Source organism: Crinia signifera, chromosome 5 (assembly GCF_055691185.1).
Source record: "Crinia signifera chromosome 5, ASM5569118v1, whole genome shotgun sequence".
NCBI lineage: Eukaryota > Metazoa > Chordata > Amphibia > Anura > Myobatrachidae > Crinia > Crinia signifera.
Window position 1 is genome coordinate 288,369,492 of NC_139221.1, and position 25,323 is coordinate 288,394,814.

General features: G+C 44.8%; 1 protein-coding gene across 1 annotated transcript in view; it reads left to right on the forward strand.

The window, feature by feature from the left end:
* The first annotated feature begins 3,098 nt into the window (after positions 1 to 3,098).
* Positions 3,099 to 25,323, forward strand: part of LOC146005814 (ferroportin-like) — a 32,356-nt gene continuing 10,131 nt past the window's right edge. Inside the window, exons 1-7 of the mRNA XM_083145239.1 lie at positions 3,099 to 3,195; positions 6,371 to 6,438; positions 9,989 to 10,148; positions 15,055 to 15,170; positions 16,742 to 16,868; positions 20,276 to 20,530; positions 22,006 to 22,692. Coding sequence (XP_083001365.1) covers positions 3,099 to 3,195; positions 6,371 to 6,438; positions 9,989 to 10,148; positions 15,055 to 15,170; positions 16,742 to 16,868; positions 20,276 to 20,530; positions 22,006 to 22,692 — 1,510 coding nt within the window. The remainder of the gene's footprint in view (positions 3,196 to 6,370; positions 6,439 to 9,988; positions 10,149 to 15,054; positions 15,171 to 16,741; positions 16,869 to 20,275; positions 20,531 to 22,005; positions 22,693 to 25,323) is intronic.

Sequence of the window (25,323 nt, forward strand, 5' to 3'; positions counted from 1 at the left end):
GTAAAGCAGAAATCTCTTGCTGTTCATAATGAAGCAGTATTAAACCTTAACATACCACAGTCAACCAATGAGCTCTATTTAATTAAGGTTATTTTCAAAGTCATGTTTGCCACAATTATTGTTTGAAGAAAAACTTTTACTCTTTAATATACTTTCAGTGGCAAACGCAGAATTTCTAGAGTGGGTTTCCAAATGCAGTCCGCAGTCTCCCACTCTGCAGAACATCGGAGCAAGTGTGGGAGTCTGGTGGAGCGGTATAAGAACTGAGTAACAACCCTGGTTATTAATGTAAACATTGGTCTTTTTATACACTGGATCCTGTATGGAATCCTGTATCCTGTATCAAACATTTAAATAATATAAATAAGTGGTCAGGAAAAGGTTAAACATGCCATAACAAATACACAAACAGAACCAGTACTGCACTTTCTAAGCACATAATCTCCCACTTCATGGTAAGGCTCCTGTTTCTTTTTCCTGGTAGCTACTCTCTGGTCCAGTGCACTGACTGAGGACTCAGAATAACAAACACAGCAAACTTGGTAGAAGAAGCTGCTACCACTGGTCATGTGCAGCAGCTCTGCTCTGTCCTTTACACTGCATGATGTGGCAGCAGCTCCAATAATCATTTAATATACCATTACTGCATTTGCCTATGACTTTGTGTTTGAGCGCATGAGGCTGTGGGTAGAGAAATCCCCACTTAGGCCATACATGGCAGCATAGTTTTAGTAGAGGCTGCCTGGCCTTAGATTTCCTCTTAAGTTACTACTTCCATAAGGTCTCCTTTATGAAACTTTAGGCCAAAAGCGCAGACGCCATTTTGTGATTTCATTTTAATTTATATCAATTTAAGTTTTAGGATTTCCCAGCCAAGTCACTGTCAGATGCAGGGTCCACAGTGAGGTTAGGCACATGAGGCATATGCCATCTTCCCAGTGACATCTCTGTGAAGATGGTGCCGCACAGTGAAAATGCTGTCCCAGAGTTGTGTTCTCTGAATATCACTGGGAAGATGGTGACGCAGAGGAGAAGGGTCCCCCTTGCTGGCACACTGGGAAGAATCAGATTGGATTCTACTCAATGCATACTGCGAAAAGAAGCCTATAAGTTTCTGTTGGCAACTCCATCTACAGATGGCTATGTAATTCCTGAGCTTGGTGCATATGTAAAAACCTTCTTAGTCTGTTTGGTTTTTCAATTTTAAATTTTCTTGTTTTAACCCTGTGGGTGCTAAAAGTATGGAGGACCCCTATTCTTTTTTGACCCTATATTTTTGTAACCAGGACCGTTCCAAGAGCCCAGCGCTGGTTGCTGAAATAGAGGGGGACCCCAGTTTTTTGTTCCCATGTATTTCTAGAACCAGCACCGCCTCAAAGAGCCTGGGGCTGGTTATACTTGTATTATTTATTTCATTGTTCTTATTTTTACACAGAGAAGCATCACGCGGATCTGATTAATCAGCACGATGCTTCAGCCTCGTCCGTCTTTGGCTGCATGTAAACTCGGCAGCCCAATACAAATGACATTGCATTGGGAAATACGAATCCCGTGAACTCGGCAGCAGGTAAATTTGACGAGTTCTCGGGTTGTATTTTCACAGCGCATCATAGTTGTAGCCATTTGTACTCAAGATCATCCACGATCGGCATTCTTAGTCAATTTCCCCCGAAAACTACTATACTTTTTTGCTTAACTGAACCTGGAGGTTTGTAGTCATGTGACTAAATGATTCCTGGTGTGTGAGTTAGTGTGGCTGAGATATTGAAATTAGATAGTAAACTCTGCTGTACCAGAATAAAGGGATCTTTCCAAACACCTTGTCAATCCTGTAGCAAAATATAACTATATAAAAAAATGTATTACAGTTACAATTTTGAACAACACAATTGCAATGAATTTTCTAAACCAGCATCCCAGTGAAGTAGCAATCACAAATATTGTATGGCAGCAGAAGAACTCGTGTCTATATATTCGATCTGATTGCGTGCATCAAGCTGTTTTTTTTTTTTTTTTACCCTATTGTGTTGTCAAAACGAAATCCCAGGCTGTCTAATGCATAGCCTGTCTCCAACCACTGCATTCCCATAGCTCAGTATGACCCCAGATACAGCACATTGTACTAGCCTGTCACGTGTGACAGAAAGTGCTGGCTCTCCTTTTCACAACAAACATGAAACATTTGCACCTCCAGCATTTTTACACAATGGGGTACATGTTAGCAAGTGTCCACGTAAGTTTCAGAAAGTGATCTCATCTCTTTTCTTTTTCCTTTTACCTTTTTTTTTTCCTTTGGAAACTTCATCTTTCCATGCCTGGGAGGCCTCTCCCCAACTATCAAATGCTTTTAGGCAACAGTTTGTAAAAAAAACTCATTAGGACAGATGAGAGATTTTATTCTGCAGCTCTATGGTAAGTACCGTGATTCTGTACTTAGAAAAATGCAATGTTTCTATCTATACAAGCGAAGGCAGGTGAGGGATATTACATAACCTGCAGCTTTTCTAAATAACTGTTATCCTTCAGTTAAACCACCAGCAGGGATATTGTGCTCATGTCCCCCTAATTATTGTAGTACGTGACAGTGATAACATTAATAAAATCATTATTTTATAAACAAAACTTTTTTTTTTAACTTTATTTAGCATTCTGGGTGACCACAGTTTTCCAATGTTATACCGGAGTATACTGAATTTAATTAACTTAGATTTGTTAACGGAGTATTTAATTAACTTAGATTTTTTTAGTTTTTTTATCGAATTGAGTATGTCATTCTATGTAGTGTGGTTTATGTTTTTACAGTTTATTATTCATGATAGGGACATTTAACCTGATGCGAGGCAAGAGAATACATATATTTTTGTTTTTTTATTATATGTGTTTTTACCAGTAGGGGAGGCATATATTTTTTATTGAAACTGTAATTTAATGCCTTATTGAGTACTTTAAAATGTATATTTAATTTTTTAAGCATTATTGTAAACATAAATCTGTTTTTTCTATGTTAGTTTTAGTAGCTACTTGTTATTTCATTGCTTCAAAATTTGCTACTGAGTGTAAATTGATCTGGATGTTTGCTTGACGTCTAGTAATCTGCAATGCTGGAAGAATTGGAAGAAATTGAAGGTCCTGGAAATGAAAGGGCAGAAGTACACATCCCTTCTACACAAGATAAGGACAAGAAGAAAGTACTTGGTAATATGTTCCCGAGATGTATTTGGAAGCTGTGGAAATATCTGATATTGTGGATCACTTTAGAGTATAACTGGCATGTGCTATATCGCTTTTAGGGGCTTTAGTACATGCTGTGGTGTTCAGCCGGTGGTTATGCATTGTGCTGTGGTATTTTGCTATGTGTTGCATCATGAACTGTATTACAGGTATAGCATCTTTCTTCTGGAAACCTGTTATGCTAAAACTTTTCATATACTTTAGGCATGCTTCCCAGTGGTCTGGCATAAGCTGGATATTGCTTTATAGATTTATGTTGCATATCATCATAGTTCGAATAAAATAATAATTAAAAAGCAAAAACAACAACAAGTGAGGCATGTAAGCAATAAACACATTTATCCATACTAATGATCAAAACGTAAGATACGTATTCCAGAAAATAATTTAAAAACAAAACAACAACTCAGTTTTCTGGATTTGAGGTGGATCGATACTTACAGTGTGAGGAAAAGGGGCATGGCAAAACCATTGTTAATTCAAGTTAACCCTTAGATTTTAAGATACGTGAAATTTCATAGGCAAACACGGGGGAGGGGGGGGGTTCTGGTTGCCCGGAAACACCACTCCTTTTGGCAAGTGTAGAGAAAATGGAGGTTCCCCTGCGAGGGGGAGAGAAGGTGGCGTTATGACGTGAGATGGTTCACTAGCTGCTGCACTTTTAAGTTAGTCAAACCTGAGGTATACAAACAAGTACAAAACGGGGGGGGGGGGGGGGTAGCAGCGCTCAATAAGAAATAATCAAAAAAAATAAGTATAGAGATTGGACTGATTGTAATTAAAAATAATTTATTGAATTAAAAAGTGACCATTTTATGGAAAATATGATTCAGATGAAACAGGGGTGATGCAATTGGGGCCTCACACATGGGGGGTGTTGACTGTCTGTTCCTAGAATTCCTCAGGGGACCATAACACAGTCAATGGTATAGGAATAATGAATTACCATCCGCTTAACCTGGAGACCACCTTTGTGTTGAGAGATTCCTGGACAGTGTTCCGCCCTTTGACCCACCCACAGCCCTCCTATTGGCCCGCCCCTAGCCCCACCTTATAATGTTTTTTTAACCTTAGCTTCAATTCTATTCTTGATTTTGCACAACGTAATGCCACTTACACATTACTTCACACACCATAATGCCCATTACACATTATGCCACACACTGTGATGCCCATTACACATTATGCCACACACTGTGATGCCCATTACACATTGTGCTACACACCATTTTGCCCATTACACCACACACCACACACATATTATGCCACATTAGTGCTGCTTACCTACATGTTAATTGGTAGTGATTTCTTGCTCAATGCCAGAGACTTCATGCTTGATGCCAGGGCCTTCAATGCTCATGCTCAATGCCAGGACCTTCATACTGAATGCCATGGGGGATTACATGCTGGTTGCCATGGTGGAGTGAAAAGCTCGTTGCCACAGGGGAGTGAAATGCTTATTACCAAGGGGGCGTGAAATGCTTGTTGCCATGGGTCAGTGACAGGCAGCCGGGGAGAGAGCAGGTCTGTGCTGTATCAGAGCAGGTCTGCACTATTTTAAATCTCATTTGTACAGTGTACAAATTAATTGATAGCTGGCCACTACACATTTGTGGCCATGCAATCAGGTCTAAATTACCACCTGTATCTCCCTCCAAGCTACTATATGATAAATCTGGGCCTAGGGAACTAAAACAGTACAAGAAGGTTCAGCCTGCCCACTGAATTTCAGGGGCCGATTCAAGCCTGCTCACACAGGTCCAAATTGTTCATATTTTACTATCCGAGTGGTCGTGGAGGGGGTATATAATAGTGTGCCGAGCGCAGCAAGGCACCGCCCCCAAAGCATTGGGAGCGCAGTGAGCCTTGTGTCTTATATGGAGTCCATGTCGACCTTGGTTGATATAGGAACAAAAAAAAACCTTAAAAACCCATGTTGACCTTTTGCTTGTGTTGTCCATTTGACCATGTTCACCTAATACAAGTCAACCTTTTTTATGTGTCACCCTACTGCCTGTCGACCAATAGTGGTCGACCTTATGATTTTCAAACTAAAAATTGGCGACATAATGATTCATACCTGTGTAATGAGACGGACGTCTATGCAATATTATTTATGAAGAAAAATTTCTAACATACTGAACAACACGCTATTGTATAGTAAAGTAGTTCTTGCGCTACAGTTCATTTCAATGGACACTTCGCACACACGCAATGAGGATTGTTTCGCTATAGGTTTGCATTAGGCATCCATACATCCCAACATGACCCTCTCCAGGAGGGACACAATGCTCTGTTTCAGGACTTCCCTCTTAATGTATGATTGCCATCACCTGTTTTAAACAGGTTAATGGGTAAGAAAGGTATTTCACCACAGGTGATGGCAATCCCACATTACCAGGGAAGTCCAGAAACAGAGTTTCCCTCCTGAAGGGGGTCATGTTGGGAGGTATGGGCACCTACCACAGTGGTGATTTTAAAAAGTGACATTTGGTGGATTATCGCTGGTATTGCACTAATCAGGTAACGCCATATGCCAAACGCCAAGCTTATTGTGCTGCCGTGCGAGTAGGTGCGCTGTGGCGAGTTGGGAGAAACGCAATAGGCAGGCTAGATGAACGGTACTCCATCTGTATGGGGACCTTAAGAGACTCCACAGTCTGGTTCTATTTCATTTATAGACAGCTACTGAGAATGGTACACAATGAACATATATATATATATATATACAGAGCTCTTTTATAATGTATAGATTACTAGTAAGTCCGCTCGAAGCAAAAGCTTTGAAAGCTAGTCTGCTACCTTCTGTGTTAGTGCATGTGTGATAAAGAGATGTAGTTTCACTCTCTGGCATACAGCAGAATGAAGTGAGCAGGGGGCACTGGGGCTATAGGATTATCTATTAAGGATTCTGAGATCTTCTTGTAACCCTGCTGAGATAAATGAGTGCATTTCAGCAGTGACTATAACATGACATATACAATGATGGGGCTTTAGTCACGTGTCACTGCATCACTGCTTTTATATGAAATCTTTGTCACTTTACATGGAATGAATAGGCAAATTAACTTAATCTAGTCTCTTTCTATTGATTAATATCACAATTCACATTTACTGATATGTATATTTGTATTATTAGGCCCTGCTGTGAACTACTTCATGGGACCAAAATTCCTTGTCTATGTGAGCTGTGCACTTTCAATATGGGTAAGGCCACTTCCTATTATGTATAATGCTACAGTGCTTCTTATACACAGCTGGCTATCCTAGCTATTACAACATTGCCTATCTACATGCACAGCCGTTTAGATCATTGTGAAAATAAATTCAACCTGTCACTGTGTTATATGTCAGGAGTCAATGATGCACAAAAATAACTTTGGGGCCGTACAGGTCTGTATTAGTCCCCGTTTCCAATGTTTGGGTCTATGCATGCGCATTGTTGCAAATGGCCCAGCTGCGAGAACCTTCGGTGAAGTTTCTCTTCTTTCTGAGTGACAGGCAGGGGGCGTTCCCGGGGTCCGCCCAGTGTTTCATGGGCGTGCCCACAAAATCGGTGGGCACGCCCATGGAAAGCTGGGCGGACCCCAGCAAATGCAGACGTGGCCCTGCCTGCTTGGGGCAGGCAGATGATGTCACATGATGTCAGCATCCTAATTCGTCAGAAAGCATCCATTAGAAAAGTACGCCCAGGCTTACTTTTCATAACGAACAAAGGAAAAATCATTTGATGGTGCTGGCACATGGGAGCAGATGTGTAAGCGTACACATCCGTTTGCATCATAGCACAGAGATTTGGGTGGCGGGTTGGGTGTGCGTTCAGCGGGGCAACATTTCCTGCATGCTAGATAGAAGATCTATCGAAGATAATACTCAGTCTAGACTAACTTTTATCTTGGCCGGAGATGGCTAAATTCTGGGCAGGTGCTGATGTAATGTGATGTCAGTCGCCCGCTCCAAGCAGGCATCGACACGCCTTCATGTGCAGGGGAACACCCAGTATTCCCCTGTTCCAGCCCCCTGCCCGCCCCTCCTACAACAGTGGTTCCGAAACTGTGTGCCGTGGCACTCTGGGGTGCCTCGCAACACTCGCAGGGGTGACTTGGATTGATGGTCCAGGACTAAACCAAATTATTTATCATCAATTTAATAGGCAAATCCAGAGATGGTTGCTGCCAATCTTCTCCCTCACCACATAACTGAATCTAAGGATGACATATACAATAAACACAATTTAGGTAACTTTTATTTTTTTTTCTAAATTTCTCAATAGAACTGTTTCGGCCTAGGGGTGACGTGAAAAAATTCTGAAACTCTAGGGTGCCATGATTCCAAAAAGTTTGGAAAGCACTGTCCTACAAGCAGGGCCTAATTAAAGGTTAGCATAGAAGCATAGAATTTGATGGCAGATAAGAACCACTTGGCCTATCTTGTCTGCCCCTTTTTTAAACATGTTACCTTAAACCATATTTGATCCTTAAGATTCCAGGTGCCCTAGGCTAATACACATGTAGCTCCCCATGTAATGCTGCTAAACATGTGTATGAGCGTGCAGGGATTCACCAGCCATACTGCCCATGTGCATCTAACAAAGGTTATACAATTGGCATGTACTGTAGGATCTAATGCATGTGAAGGAGACTTTGGCTCTGTAGGACAATGTACATAAAGTAATGGTTCCATCAGTAGTTATATTGGCACAGCCTTCTGGCAATCACCCTAAGAACTTGATGATAGATGGGTAATGGCTAATAAATTATGCTGTCATCTGTAAGGCCCCCACCCAATCCCGGTACCCTAGGCTGTAGCCTGATCAGCCTATTGGTTAATCAGGCACTCCTTACAGGTTATCTACTGGCAGAGAGTGGAGAAGGAGGATGTCACAGTGAGATTCAATGTCTCTCTGTTCACAACAGTGTTTTAAATATATGATATCATTGTCATATTATGATAATTATTAGCAGCCTGTAAAACACAAAAAAAGCTAAATGTAAATACTAATATTCTTATAGTTTGTAAGACTGATTTATGTTGAAAAGAAAAAAAAGTTACTTTAAGGAGATATGCAAAACATGCTCGAAATATTGAGCACATGTATGAGAACTATTTGCCATATCATATATATTATTTCTAAAAGGTGATTTTTTTTGTGATGCTCCCTTTTCCTCCCTTAATTCTTAACCAAAATAGATAAATGAGGTACTATTTGAGAGATTACGTTCTCCCCTTTTGAAGAATTGTTAATTTACAATTGCACATTGTTTTATTTGTTTACAAATCAATGTTAATAACTGTGTTGGGCCGTCACATACCTTCCCCCTGGAATTTTGCGTGTCCCCATGCATTGCACAACATGAGAAAACAAGAGAAACCATAATCATCATATATATTAAATATAATATATGGCGGATTCCAAGCGCTAATAACACACTGGTACATTACTGCCAGTGCTGCTACCAGACCGCTGTGCAGTGTCTGTCCCCCCTCCCACCTGGCACCTAAAACAAAGCCTGCTCAGCTATTTTGACCTCCTGTCCCAGAAGAACCCCAGAGCTCCATGCAGCTGCAGCAGGACGAGCGCATGCGGACCTCACTACAGTATGGAGAACCGGCCCTCCGCGCCGCATCCCACATGTTCGCGGCTGGGGACTAAGAGTTTGGGCCTACATAGGTAGCGGGGAGAAAGGCTGCTTACCTTCCAGACCTCAGGTGCAACCAGCAGTGGGGATCACAACAGAGGCCTTTATTCACAGGCCCTGATACATCCTTCCATGCCTCTGCAGACAGGTCTCCCAGAGAACCTGACCCTTCTTCTATAATAAGAAGAGAAGGGCTCCTCCTGAGGTATGTCTAAAATGTAAGGACAAATAAATAAAACCTACTAGGTGGCCCATTCAAAAATGACTATCCCTTTTTCTCCCTTCATCCTTAACCAAAATCCATAAATGAGGTACCATTTTAAAGATTTTGTTCTCCACATCTGACAAATTGTTAATTTACAATTGCACATTGTATTGTATTGTATTGTATTGTATAATAACATAACAGTAATGACAGCACCAGCAGCTTTGCTCGTCAGAATAAAGCAAGACTTGAATTAATCCATCGGTCACCATCTAGAGGCTGCTGCTATGCACAACACTTGAATCCCCCCCTTAGAGGTGAGGAGCAGCATAAGCCTTTTATTATATAGGATTCGATTGTTATTGATAAAGCAACATCAAACCTTATCCTGAGCCTCACATAAGATGGTTGCAAATCAGGGCTGCAAAAGTCTTACAGAATGTTAATGGAATTGTAATGTGACTATATGCCCATATTCAGAGCCATATGCCTCTATGCAGTTGCACTGACCTACAACAACAGCCACAGCCACCATTGCTATCAATGGTATTTACATGCTAGATGCAGAAGATGCAACTGAATTTAGCACGTTCTAGACTGAGAACATAGAACATAAGCAGCCTAGCGAACAGGTCTGAATGAGGCCCTGAGATGCATAGAACTGCCTATGCATGCACACATTGCTAATAATTTATAGATTCAGCACGCACCCCCGAATCAGGCCCTTTCTAACATTGCTGCTTTTCCACTATAAAATAAACTCTTAAATTCTGTCATCTGTGACTTTTAATTTCTGTAGCGTAAGACTTAGAACTAATGGAAGTGTTAATGGGTTGCCGACATTGTGATGAGAAGAGCTTGCACTCTAGGTGGTATGACTAAGCTGCTCTTTGTGCTCTGCTCTCCTTTGCAGGGAGATCGCATGTGGCATTTTGCCATCTCTGTATTCCTCATTGAACTCTATGGACATAACCTGCTTTTAACAGCTGTTTTTGGCCTAGTGGTGGCCGGGTCTGTATTAGTGTTTGGGGCTTTAATTGGTGACTGGATTGACAGGAAACCCAGAAATAAAGGTAAGTTGTAATGCATTCTGTAAATGATAATAATATTAGGAGCTACTGAGGAGTTATGTAATTATAGGAACAGAAGCTCTGAGCTAAGTGATGTAAAACAGGTCACAGAAGTCATGATAACACATTACTTACACCATTCACATCACATGTGTATTTTAAACCACCATTTACTGTAAACCATATTTGCCTATGCTCTTTTTTCCTGTGGGAGACACAATATTTTTGGGGAAGACCCCATACTTCCAGAGGAGTGAGCAACCCTCTCACATCCTACCCATTTACTAGTGAAGTGGACAGAATGAGGGATATTATTATTATTATAATTGTATTTATAAGATGCCACAAGTGTTTCGCAGTGCCGTACAAAGGAACAGTACCGGGAGTCAAAACTTAGTATTACATTGATTACATAACAAAAAATACAGTACAAATAAAGAGCGCCACAGTTCAATACACATTACAGCTTAAATATAAGTAGTGAGGACTCAACCAACATACAACTAGAGGCTTGAGGCCAATGATGGAGATGAGTATGTGGACAAAGATGGTCACTGAGTGTTTGAGTATAGGAGAGCTGTGAGTGAAATGTGCAAGAAGAGGGCTTTGACAACAGGAGGGAAGAGGGCCCTGCTCTGAGGAGCTTACAATCTAGGAGGAAGGGGAGACAGAAAGATTACATGAAATGCAAGCAAGTGGGCGGTGGCTTGATAGCAGGATGTAAGCAGGAAGGAAGTCTGAGAACCAGCCCCAGGACTAGTTTATGCAGTGGAAGGGTACACTTTGATGAATAGGTGAGTTTTCAGTGCCCGTTTGAAGCTTTGCAGGGTCGGGGAGAGTCTACTGGAGCGAGGGAGTGCATTCCACTAAAGGGGTGCAGCACGGGCAAAGTCCTGAACTCTAGCATGGGAAGCAGTGATCAGGGTGGAGGAGAGACGGCAGTCGTTGGCTGACCATAGAGGGCTGGAGGGTGTATGAATGGTGATGAGGTTAGAGATATATGGAGCAATGGAATTAGAGATGGCCCTGTATGTGAGTGTGAGGTGTTTGAAGAGGATTCTGTAGGGGAATGGCAGTCAGTGCAGATTTTGTTGAAGGGGTGTGGCAGAAGAAGAGCATTGGGAGAGGAAGATAAGCCTGGCTGCAGAGTTGAGGACAGATTGGAGAGGAGCCAGTTGGCATCGAGCGAGGCCAGTGAGGAGATATAAATATATGCCGATATACAAACCTTGATTACATGGTTCATCCTGAGGGGGCAGGGCCTAATGCAAATTGTTGCATTTTACCCAAGTGGGGGCAGAGCCTAATGACACCACCAGCTCCGCCCCCATCATTGCCCACCTTCTATTTCTTTCTTGGTTACTCCCAGAGAGTAGAATTAAAAAGTTGACAAGTATGATCTAAATACAGGTTCCACAGATATATAAAGTATGCTGTATAAAGAGTATGCTACCCGATAGATTTAGATGGTTCCTCAATTCACGTCATCACAACGCCACCCCTACAGTGATTTGTACCACAATTACTTTATTTACCGCAAAAACGAGCCATCAAGCCCCAAGACCATTTACTACTCCAGGAAGTCAATGACACCTTCTCGAGCAAATGGGAGTCTCACAGATATTCTGGGATAATAGGAAGATCAGTACTATTTTTCTGGAAAAATAGGTCCAAGAACTCCAGGTCTGGGGGTGTATTAATAAAAAAAAATAGAGAGGGAGAGAGATAAATGTACTGTATATATTGTATTTAGAAACAAAGGCACTCACAGGGGGCTTTAAAATAAAACTTATCTTATGGAAAGTAGATTTTCTGTTCCTGAAGATGTCATATTTAAGTAGAGGTTCAGGAACTGACTTCCTGCTGGTTCCTGCTGAAAATTGGCCCTGAGGAAGATATACAGTACTAAATGATGGTCAGGTACAATCCAGGGAAATATCAATACAGGGGTGATATCGATATCCCTGCGCACAGGATCCCGTAGGTCAGAATGCCAACAGCAGCATCCCTATAAAAAATAGTATTTTTAAAAGTATTTTAACCATAAGCAGGGGAGGATTGGTAACTGAAAGAGTTCCTGAAAGAATTGAAGTTGCCTTTTGCATGCAGCACCAAATTACATGTTTGAGGTAGTGGCGTAACTATAGCAACGCAGCCCCCGCGACGGCTGGGAGGTGCTGACTAAGTGTTGGCCTCAGGGGGGTCTGTGGGCACTATTGTTATGCCCCCAGCTCCCCCCTCCTTGTGGGTGCAGCGGGGATCTGGCAGGAGCGGGCAGGGGGGTCTTTGCGGCCCGGGGGATCCTACGGCAATGTCTGCAAGCCGCGGTCAGAGGGGTCTCTGCGGCACTATGTATTAAGTTGGCGGGGTCCCTGCAGTGACTTGGAAATAATTAGTGCTTCTGATTTTGACAACACTGGCTGCATGCTGATTGAATCTCAGCCAATCAGCGTGCGGCCAGTGTTTTCAAACCCACGAGCGCATCCGCCTCCCGGTGGATAGCGCTAGTTATTTCCAAGTCACTGCAGGGACCCCGCCAACTTAATACACAGTGCCACAGGGACCCCTCTGACTGCAGCTTGCAGACAGCGCTGCAGGTATCCCCGCGCCGCACATACACCCCTGCCAGCTCCCGGGGTGTGTCTTGTGTCTTAACTGGGGTGGGAGGGGGCGCCAAAATTTTCCTGGCGGGGGGCGCAAAATTTGTTGTTACGCCACTGGTTTGAGGCACAAAATATGTGGCGTAAATACATCACTACACCTGTGTGGAAGCCTCTGGCAGTCGATTGGCCTCCAGACCTATAAGCTGCTGTGACAAACCCCATATCTCCAGTAATACCTCACCTTCCCCAAGACTGAACACAGACCCCAAACCTCCATTAAGCAGACAAACAACTCATTACCATAACCGCCTGGATATCACAAATACCCTTCTTCCCCTAGTGGACCCCAGAGACACCCCTGATGTTAGACCTAATTCACACCTCAAGGCACGGCAGCACATTTCACTATTTTCTCCTAATATTATACTTTTTTTTTATCAGTTTTCACTTACAGTATGTGACACTTTAAACCCCTAGCTTTTTTTTTTTTTTCTTATTTACTCACTAATACTTTTTTTCACTAATGTGCTGCCCTGGAGTGACTGGCTTTGGCCTTTTATTTGTGGTGCTGCGCCCCGGATTAAAACTTAGTATTAGGAACCCACCAGATATAGATGCTGGTTGGTGGGCTAGTATTTCTTGGCCAATAAATATACCAAGAACCTTTATTATTGCTCAGTATTTAGATTGCAGAGCTTAATATTGTGGAGAGTGCATCAGCACTGCATGTCTTTCTTTGTAGAACTATAAGTCCCAGTGTCATGTAGGCATGTAGAACCCATACACTATACGCCCCAATGTCATGTAGGCATGTTGAACCCATATATTATAAGCCCCAATGCCATGTAGGCATGTAGAACCCATACACTTTTAGTCCCAATGTCATGTAGGCATGTAGAACCCATACACTATAAGCCCCAATGTCATGCAGGCATGTAGAACCCATACACTATAAGCCCCAATGTCATGCAGGCATGTAGAACCCCTACACTATAAGCCCCAATGTCATGTAGGCATGTAGAACCCATGCACTATAAGCCCCAATGTCATGTAGGCATGTAGAACCCATACATTATAAGCCCCAATGCCATGTAGGCATGTAGAACCCATACACTTTTAGTCCCAATGTTATGTAGGCATGTAGAACCCATACACTATAAGCCCCAATGTCATGCAGGCATGTAGAACCCATGCACTATAAGCCCCAATGTCATGTAGGCATGTATAACCCATACACTATAAGCCCCAATGTCATGTAGGCATGTAGAACCCATAAGTCCCAATGTCATGTAGGCATGTAGAACCCATACACTTTAAGCCCCAATGTCATGTAGGCATGTAGAACCCATACACTATACTGTAAGTCCCAATGTCATGTAGGCATGTAGAACCCCTACACTATAAGTCCCAATGTCATGTAGGCATGTAGAACCCATAAGTCCCAATGTCATGTAGGCATGTAGAACCCATACACTATAAGCCCCAATGTCATGTAGGCATGTAGAACCCATACATTATAAGCCCCAATGCCATGTAGGCATGTAGAACCCATACACTATAAGCCCCAATGTCATGCAGGCATGTAGAACCCCTACACTATAAGTCCCAATGTCATGTCGGCATGTAGAACCCCTACACTATAAGTCCCAATATCATGTAGGAATGTAGAACCCATACACTATAAGTCCCAATGTCATGTAGGCAAGTAGAACCCATACACTATTAGTTCCAATGTCCTGTAGGCATGTAGAACTCATACACTATAAGCCCCAATGTTATGTAGGCATGTAGAACCCATACATTATAAGCCCCAATGCCATGTAGGCATGTAGAACCCATACACTATAAGCCCTGATGTCATGTAGGCATGTAGAATCCATACATTATAAGCCCCAATGTCATGTAGGCATGTAGAACCCATACACTATAAGCCCTGATGTCATGTAGGCATGTAGAACCCATACATTATAAGCCCCACTGTCTCCCTAAATAAAGTACATAAAAGTACAAAAATTCCATAAAAGTGGGAAATAGAAATGCAATGTTAATATTGGTGTCTGTCTGGTGATCATCATGCTGTTGGGCCTATTTTTATGTGGAGGCCTGGAGCTGCAGCTTTATCTGCCCCATTGTTTATCTGTTCCTGCCCATAGGGTTTGTAGCACCAGAGTCTATACATTAGAAGACTTCACACGATTTTGTCGGGTAGACCTGGTGGATTCAGCTTACAGTATTTTGTGCTGCGTCCATAGTGAATTCTATCCACCGTTTCTACTTGGCTTTAATATGTATTTGTCTTCCCGCAGTTGCTCACGCATCACTATTCATTCAGAATTCCTCTGTCACTGCCTGCTGTATAGTCCTGATGCTGGTATTCTCCTATAAGAATGAAATAGAACAGATATGGCATGGATGGCTCACCGTAAGTCTCTATGTTGTGTAATTCTCCAGGTTTACTTTTCAACTTAAGAAATATCTGACTCACTAGTTGTCGCAGAACTACAAGTACCAACAAGCCCTACTGGCATGGCCCCAAGCAGCTCTGCCTTCTGTTGCTTGTGCCGCTCCCTCTGCTGCTCCCATGCTGTGGCCACTGCCAGCGATATGACCACGTTCAACAGAACCCCGGCCGGCAGCCGCGAGGTCAGCCCCGGCACTTCGTGACTTGCGCATGCAATGTTTTTTGCCAGGCAGGCCATAAGCCGGGAGGACCCAACATATTCCTGGAAGACCGGGAGGTAGGATCAAAAAGCGGGATACTCCCGCTAAGTGCGGGAGGGTCGGCAACCCTGAGGGATGCTGTCATATGATGTACGATACACAGAACTGTGGTTGATTCATTATTTAATAACAAGATACAGCAGCCTGTGCAGTCTGCGCTCTGTTCTCGTTAGCCCTGTGGTATGATCTGCTTTTTGTCATTAGGCCTGCATTGTCTTCTATGAGAGAATATGGTGGCTGCTTATACTGTATTCTAGGGATGCCAATCCCAGGGCATTTTTTCAATCCCGGGATTAGGCATTGAAAAATGCTCAATCCTGGGATCCCGGGAATCCCGGGAATCCCGGGATTGGCCTCCCTAATAAAAAAAACATGACCCCGCTCCCCAAATGTCACTGTAATTGCCCTCTAACTCCGCCCTGCCTGCCTGCCTGCCCGGCCGCCAATCTTCCCCATCCCCCCTGTCCTGCACTGTCACTTACAGACGTAGTGGTGACAGGCAGCAGCAGAATCGACCATGTGGGCATGTAACTGGGTGTCCAGGTCCCTGACAGTGCGCTAAACAGCATGGCGTGATGTCAAGGGTCACGCTGCGCAGCCTGAGCTCCGTCATGCCTGTCATCACAACACACAGCGGAACCAACTGTCCACTGGTGGTCACTACGTTTTAAAAAAAGCCACCGATCCCAATCCCAGGATTGACATCCCTACTGTATTCCCAATTTACCATTCCAGCGCTTGCCCCAGTAGCTAATACCATCACCAGATGCAGTGCGGCATTGTAACCTATGTCCTGCCCTTTTCAAAAGGTACCAGAGCGGGATCCAGAAGATTCCACCGCGGCACTCTTTATTTGTAGATGTGTATTTTCTAGTCTATTTCACATGGTCAATGTGCCCAGCTCCCACAGAAGTGAAAGGATCGTATTAGCATTTGCAATGACTTCACTTCTAACACACCACAGGGACAGGCTCCTATTACAAAGCAATGTTTAATTCCTCATTCCCATTCTAAGTAGCGATAAGAAATTATAATTGCCATGTCTATAAATATGTGGGTTCCTGCATACAGTTGGTATGATTCAGGTCCTGATGTAAATTCGGCGCATGCCATAAAGTACTGATGTCTGGTCATTTGCGCATGCACCATACCCGTGTGCTTACTGTTCAGTACAGGTCTGCTCTGCACCGTCGGACCCACGATGAATATATATGTGTAATTAGTGTGATATTACATTTTAGTACATGCTGTATGTGTTCTTGCAATCCACAGGTATTCTGTTACGGAGTGGTTATTATTCTAGCTGACCTGGCAAACCTTGCAAGTACAGCACTGACCATAACTATTCAGAAAGACTGGATCGTAGTCATTACAGGAGACAACAGAAGCCAGCTAGCCGGTGAGAGAGGATTACATTCTTATCATAAGGGCCCTTATTCTGGTTGGTGCGGCCGGAGCCGCACACGGTGCTCCGGCCGCACAAACCAATCCCCGCCCACGAGACGGATCGCCACGGCCGTCCGTACACGGACGGCTGGCGATCCGCATAAAAATGGTGGGGCGTACGCCTCCACCATGGTGGGAGCTGCCCCCTGCATTCGATGGTCGTCGACCATCGAAGGCAGGGCCGCACGCCACAGCAGCTCCCGCAAGCTGAGACCACACGGACAATCGTCCGTGTGATAGCTTGTATGGGGGCTGAGAGCTGACATCCGGCGACGTCAGCTTTCCGCCCCCATCAGTGGCGTCATACCCTGATTAGCATGCATACGCCCCGCGTTTGCATGGGAACGCCCATGAAACGCGGGGCGTATACATAGGGAAATGAGGGTATGAAGCCCCTCACGCCCCTATACGCCCCCTTTGCGGCGGACGAAATACGTCTGCGGCGAATGGGGCTGCACATGCGCAGATTGACCTCTGCGCATGTGCAGACTAAAAACATCGGCGGTACGGCCGCACGCGGGCCGTACCGTCCGATTCAGAATAAGGGCCTATGTTATTTGTATTGTAGGGATTATATTGTGATGTGTGGTACATTACTCAACTAATGTTATAGGGTTGTAATCCCAGGCTGACCAAATCGCTTATCACTGCCTGCTGGGGATACTGATGCAGCAGCCATCGCTGGGCAAGTCATCATGTTATTGGTGGCTAGGAGGACATTTGACGTTCACATCCATAAATTTGATGCTTTCTTAAGTTTCCATTGGTCAATAGATATAAATAATATTATCAACTGTGGGAAGTCCAACCCCTTCAAACAAGAAATTAAGGACCCATATAGGCAAAAGACATGTAGGGTTTGATGTATCTGAGAAAGAGTAGAGAAATGGACCAGTGGAGAAATTGCCAATAGCAACCAATCAGCATTCACCTATTGTGGACTGTTAGATTTTCTTAAAGGTAATTGGTGGCTATGGCCAAATTTCACTGGTCCACGCCTCCACTTTTTTCACTGCTTTATACATCAAAACCTAAATATGTTGTTATAACCCTTTGTCACAGCTAACATGCCGCAAGTAAAACCCTCGTGCAATATTATAGACCAATTGAATTAGTACAACCTTTGTACCAGAAAGAGAGGACTCTAAGCAAGGGCATATCTATAATGGCTGCAGGTTGGACGCATGTACAGTAAATGAACGTCGCACCATTTTCCCAGAGTCCTGCTCATGCGCGGTAGACCCAGAAACAGTGCTAGAGGCTACTAGTGCTCAGTCATGACCTGTTATTACCGCATACTTGCCTACTTTTGAAAATTAGTTTCAGGGAGATTATAATTGGTAATAGAATTTTGCACAGTGCCCCATTGAGGGGGCGTGTCATGCTCCTCCCAAAGGGCGTGGCTAGTTCCATATATGGAGAGATTGTGGAAAGAGATTGTGAATGTGGCACCTAGAAGCGTGGCTGTGTACTGCTTAGGGTTGCCACCTCTCCCGGATTTCTGGTATTCTCCTGTTTTGGGTGGCAACACTCGTGGAGGCTTTTCCAGTCTCCTGGATTCTGGGATTCTCCCGGAGTCCGGGTGTCTAAAAAAGCCTTCAGGCTCCTCCAGCACATCGCAGCCTCTCTGCTCTATCCCCCCCCCCCCCCCCCCCCCCGCCAGTGCTTGCCGCTGTCAGATGCACTCGACGGGGCTTTCATCCGGCTGCCCGACACTCCTCCTGCCTGACCTGCCGCCGCTGCCCTGTCGCCTTCCAGCTGCCCTGCCGCCTTCCAGCTGCCCTGCCCAGCCCAGCCACACTGTGCCAGCCTGGCCACCAATGCAATATTATTACCAGGTAAACTGTAGGTAATCTGACCAAACATGGATAATGTGTGTATATATATACACATATATATATATATATATATATATATATATATATACATACATATATATACATACAAAGTCTTCCAAGGTTGCGCAATGTCCAGTTAAAATACAAATCTGCCCATATATATCCACCGAGTCATGTAATGCAGCTCAATCTCTGGATAGAGGCTCACCAATGCCTCAATTAGGGAACATGTAGGAGAAAAACCAGAAAGGCGCACATTGAGCGTAAATGTAAAAAACACTCCTTCCTGTGACGCTGCTGACGTCCATCTGTCCGGTCCCGGCTTCCAGGCTTCAGCCGCTTGCACGCTGTGCACTCGTTTGCGGGAAGTTCCATTACTGCCGCCCGGCTTTTTATAATCTTCCCTTATCTGCTGTTTTAAACTTCCATGTATGTTAGCATTTATAATAGTAAACGTGTTTATATATGTGTATATATATATATATAATATAATATACATGTATAATATGCACATATGTATATATATATATATATATACACATATACAGAGACCACGCCCACTTTCCCAAGCAGATCACACCCACATTACGAGGTCACGCCCACTTTATGAGGCCATGCTCACTTCTCCGGGAGCATGCGCAATTAGGACGAGGAGGGGGATCTCCAGGGATCCATGACAAGTGAGGTGGCAACCCTCGTGACAGCGGGTCCCCGGCAGCTTTCCCTCCTCCTGCTATGTGCCCAGCTGCTGATGCAGGGCTCTCCTCCTCTTCCCTGCACCTGAAAGCGGAAGTACGGGGCTAGGGAGGACAGAGTCACTGGTCTGGGCAGCACAGCAGGAGGCTGTCTGGAAACAGGTGAGGGGAGGGAGGGGGGCACGCATCGGTGTGGGGGAGCGGGGGGGGGGATTGGGGGGCGGCGGGGTTCCTGATAAGAACTTTTTGCTTTAGTGTATCCTGCTCTAAATCACTTCCTTATGACCATGATCTACAGGGAGTTTGCGATCTACAGGTTGAAGACCACTGTACTAATATATAGCATTTAAATTCTGTGTTTGCAACTGTCACAGTTCTTGTGACCACTTGTCTTGAAATGTACAACTTTAATGTAACTAACATTTTTTTTCTTAGCATTTTTAACTGAAAACAATATTCAGGCTATATTATATGTCCCAACTTGTCAGTCCTGAGAATTGGGACCCTGCGTGCGCAGAAGGTACTCAAAATATGGGGGCGTGGGCTAGAGGCAAGGGGACAAAGTCACGCTTCCCACTTTCCCCACTGTGGGGGTATGGTCAGTGGCTCTGTGAGCAGCTGGCCATGACCCCAACCCCTCTGTGTCGGAATATTCACCGCTGAACCCCCAAATCCCCCCCTGCCACGGGAAAATGACGGCCCCCCAAAAAAACGTGACAGGCCCACGAATATCGGGAAAGTTGGGAGGTATGGCTATATGTTATCCGTTTGCTGCATTTGTTTTTCTTTTTTTTTATATCTATTATGATATGTCTTTTTATACCTAGGGATGAATGCAACTGTGAGAAGGATGGACCAAGTCATTAATATATTTGCCCCATTATCGGTGGGCCAAGTTATGACTTGGGCTTCTAATGTGGTTGGCTGTGGTTTTATCCTTGGTTGGAACCTCATTTCGCTGCTTGTTGAATTTATCTTCCTTTCCAAAGTTTATCAAATGGTACCTCAGCTGGCTGTCAAACCACAGCAATCTATAGGAGAACATTACCTAGAAAGACAACTGGAACTTCTAAATGTGCAAGGTAAATATATGCATATACATTGGTTGTGTACAGAAACATACTAATTTATCGTGACGTGATCATTTGCATTATAACTGGAAACAATGAAGTACTGAGATCAGGATTAGGAAGGAAATGGTTAAAGTATTAGGGCTTCTGTGCTGTGGCCATGTCTCTGCTGTGGCCCACATCTGTTCAGCTCTTGTGTGGTCACTTTGGGTCTGATCCATTGCACACAATTCTGCCTGTGTACAGATCTCACAATATATATATAGCAGCCTACGCACTTGTTAAGGCCTAAATATGAAAATTAGAGGGCTATTTGGTTCATGCTTCTGCAGAGCAGCAGATGGGGGTAATTTAGACCTAAATGCACTATGGGGGTAATTTAGACCTAAATGCACTGATGCGAGTTTGTACGGTGGCTGATTATACACTGCTCATGAATGCGGCCAGTAGTGCTCATTTGCAAGGCCGTGCTGCAATTAAATCCTGCTACTTTTTCTATTCGCTAGCTGTTCACAAGGTGATTGATAGGAAGAAGTAGGTGTCTGGGGGTGGACACCTGCCATTTAGTGGGAGTGCAAAGAAAAACACGGATGTGCCTAGGAAATCCCTGGGAGTGTCCGGGAAAACACTAGGCGTGCCTGAGCAGTTTAGGGGAGTGTGTGTGATGTCAGCTCCAGGCTAGATATGCCTTTAATCCTGGGGTGGGGAACTTTTTTTGGGCCAAGGGCCAATTGTATGGTGGAAAAATCCTTCGGGGGCCATATGTAGAAATTTCTCTTACAAATTCCCCTGCTGCAGCCGTCCCACGCTCCGGCAGCTGCACCTGATTAGGACTGACAGTCTCCGGTTGCTGTTGATTAAGAGGAATCTTGCAAGAACTACCGACCTCTCGCAAGAAGCCCCTTGTACTTGACTCCCGGCAAAGCCGCTGGGTGGGTAGGAGGGCCACTCAGATCGGCTACAGGGGCCGCATACGGCCCCCGGGCCTGAGGTTCCCCACCCCTGCTTTAATCCATCGCAGCCGCTGAGTAAGTCTCTGGCTACTGCGATGACTGGTGCCCAGTGTAAAAATCAGTCAATGGTGAGCACATTCATTTGGAAGGCGGGATTTCACTTTAGTGGGGCGGCGTCTACCAGAACGCTGGCCGCTGCAAATTCACGGCTGTCCAATCGGGTCTTAATAAGTCTCTCTGTATCCACCCCGCACGGTGAGATACTGGGCTGCCCTAGGAGTCTAGAGACTGCACTGTTGGCTTCTTCTTTGACAGGAGCTAAGCATTACAGGAGGATGTCCCACTGCAGCACCTGTCACTGTGTAGAAGCCAGCATTTTGTTGTCACCCCCTCTGAGGGTAAAACCTGGGTACAGCCCACACACCCCTTCTGATGCCACTATGTTTCTGCCTCTTGTAGATCCTGTCTTAGAGATAGAGATAATACATTACCTTTTTTTATTTTTAGGTGACCTGCCTATCTGCTCAGTCATAGGTGATTTTATTAGCACTCCAGCCATACCTAGTGCATCAAGTGAAGAGAAGCCTCAGACTCCAGAATCTCCGGAGGAAACTACTTCATCTCTTCCCGTCTGCTTGCAGAAAGTGCGGCGACTGCTGCATACATGTTGCGATGGCTGGAGGTCCTACTACAGACAGTCTGTCTTCTTAGCAGGTTTGGGATTAGCGTTCTTGTACACAACAGTCCTGGGCTTTGACTGTATTACTACAGGTTACGCCTACACTCAGGGGATAAGTGGCTCTCTGCTTAGCATACTCATGGCTGTCTCGGCCATCTCAGGATTAATGGGCACCTTCCTGTTCACCAAGCTACGGAGACATTACGGCTTAGTGGTTACAGGAATCATATCCAGCTGCCTCCACGTTAGCTGTTTAATGCTTTGCGTATTTTCAGTCTTTGCTCCTGGAAGCCCCTTTGACTTGGGCATTTTCTCTGTCCTCATCGGTATGAATTCTTCTTTGAACACTGAAAAGCTGCATCAGAATCAGCTTCATTTTTATCCATCTCAAAGGAATATTAACCAGCCCATCCTCCCAGACCGCTCTTCAATCCACTGGACTAACAATACTGTGCTGTTTGAGAGTGTCCGTGCCAGTGATCACCCGGGCTCCTACATCTCCATTATTCTGCTGTTTTCAGGAGTAATATTAGCGAGAGTGGGTAAGTAATCATATACAGCCATTTACATTAATTGTTATCCTTTAATTACATGGCATCATAGTGATGCAACAGTGTGCACTAGAACCTTTTGTATCAGATACTTACCATTTAGTCACATACTAAACCTAATATAAAGGGTTACTATCAGTGGCGGTATTTACCTATGGGCTGGCAGTGACTTTGTGTTGAAAGTCTTTCCTGTCAGTCAACTGCATGACAGGCAGTCCCATTGGGAGGTGTCACTCCTTCTGTGACTGCCAGACCAGGCTGCAATAGGCAGAGAGCTGGATTCCTGTAGGAAGCCACTCCCTGGCTAACCGTGCAGCCCTAGCCAGCTTCTATGGGCTGCAGCTAAAGCAGCTCATAGAAGCCAGACTTTTGCACATGCACAGTACCACCACTGGTACTGCCAATGCGCAGGGCCTGGAACCTGACAACTGTATGTAATAGGCGCCAGGACCCAGGCAGCAGGGACCAACGGAGACACGGCTACAGGGGCCTGCAGAGATTCGGCAGTGAGGGAGGACAGCGCAGACCGAGCAGTGCGGCAAGCGGCAGTCCCCCTCCTGCTCGCTCATTACTATAAAAGTAATAGACACTTTCAACATTTTGTTTAAACCAAAGTTTTTTAAATGTAGTCCAAATACTTAAATGTATATTTGGACTATGTCTGTGTTTATAATTAAAGGTACACATACATTACTGATAATTTTTCCATAAATTCAAATCTTGCTCGCAAACAAGTCCATTTCATCATTACAGCGACTTCTCCCCTTGGAGAAGTCAGGAGCAATCTCCTCCTTTTGCATGCAATATATATCACATGCGATCCTAGCCAAGCCTGTCCGCTTAAGAAGCAATCCAAGACCTTCCCAGTGAACCCGCCGATCGGGAAGGTCCCAGGTGGCTCAAGGGTGGATCACTGGTGACTTCTCAGAAAGGAGAAGTCACCAGCTTTGAATATACTACTGTACATATCCTTGTATGTTTAGATAGATAGATAGATAGATAGATAGATAGATAGATAGATAGATAGATAGATACCTATATCTATCTATATATATATATAGAGAGAGAGAGAGAGAGAGAGAGAGAGAGAGAGAGAGAGAGAGAGAGAGAGAGAGAGAGAGAGAGAGAGAGAGAGAGAGAGAGAGAGAGAGAGAGATTGTGTTAAAATAGGGTTAGTTTCACCAGAGAGTGATGTTTTTCCCTGGTCATAACTGCCCTGTAAAGGTTTAAGGAGCTGTCCAGCATCATTCAGTCAGGTAACAGAACCTGGTTCACTGCAAAGCCAGGAATGGGTCTCCGATGTGTGTTTGGGGGATAGATGGGTGGGCTTCCAAACATACGGCTCCAGTCCAGGTTTTCAGACCTGCACAGCCACAGGTGGAAACTATGCTGATTGCAGGAGAAGGGAAAGGGATTTAAACCTTGGTCAGTTTGGTGCACATTGTGCTGGGGTGTGAGAGCCAGTTAGCAGGGACAAGTGTTATAGCGCCAGGGACTTGGACTATCACTGACCAGAGGCATTAAATACATGCCCAAATACCAGAAACGGTACTTGTGAGTTATCTGGGCGTCCGATTTTGGTACTAGATCGCATGCGATATCGCATGCGATATCGCATGCGATTTGCGATTTGCATGCGATTTAGCATGCGATTTGCATAAGATTTGCTATTCATTTCATTACCCCACTATCCCCAAAGTGTGTCTATCAACGTGAACCCGAAGCGTGGCGAGCGCAGCGAGCCCGCGAGGGGCGGCGGTACGCGTCCTCCGACCTTTTCATGCCCTACTATCCACTAGGGCGTGGAGTGAGAATAGAATAGTGTGGCGAGCGCAGCGAGCCACCGAGCCCGAAGCGTGGCGAGCGCAGCGAGCCCCGCGAGGGGACGCGGACACCTTCACAGGTATCCGAGTGCCCTTGCGGGCTTCACAGGTGTCCGCGTCCCCTCGCGGGGCTCGCTGCGCTCGCCACGCTTCGGGCTCGGTGGCTCGCTGCGCTCGCCACACTATTCTATTCTCACTCCACGCCCTAGTGGATAGTAGGGCATGAAAAGGTCGGAGGACGCGTACCGCCGCCCCTCGCGGGCTCGCTGCGCTCGCCACGCTTCGGGTTCACGTTGATAGACACACTTTGGGGATAGTGGGGTAATGAAATGAATAGCAAATCTTATGCAAATCGCATGCTAAATCGCATGCAAATCGCAAATCGCATGCGATATCGCATGCAAATCGCATGCAAATCGTAAGTACCAAAATCGGACGCCCAGATAACTCACAAGTACCCCAGAAACTGCCTAATGTGTCCTGTCTGAACAGCGAACCTGTTACTATATATAGTTAAAAGAAGGGAATCTTTTCATCTGAAAATAAATGCAGTAATTATGTGGCCACAATGCAGGGTTGCCTACCTGACCCTCTCCTTTAGGGAGAAAATGCGGTACTTGTTTCCTAGCATGGTGCCCGTCGTGGGTGATCGCGTACCTTAAGTTAAGGTAACTTAAGGTATGCAATGGGCGCGACCGACGCGATTTTAGGGCTATTTTTAGCCTTTTCCCCGACAATGAAAAAATTGCGTCCATCGCATTCCTTAAGCTACGGTATGCGATGCGACCGACGCGACCGG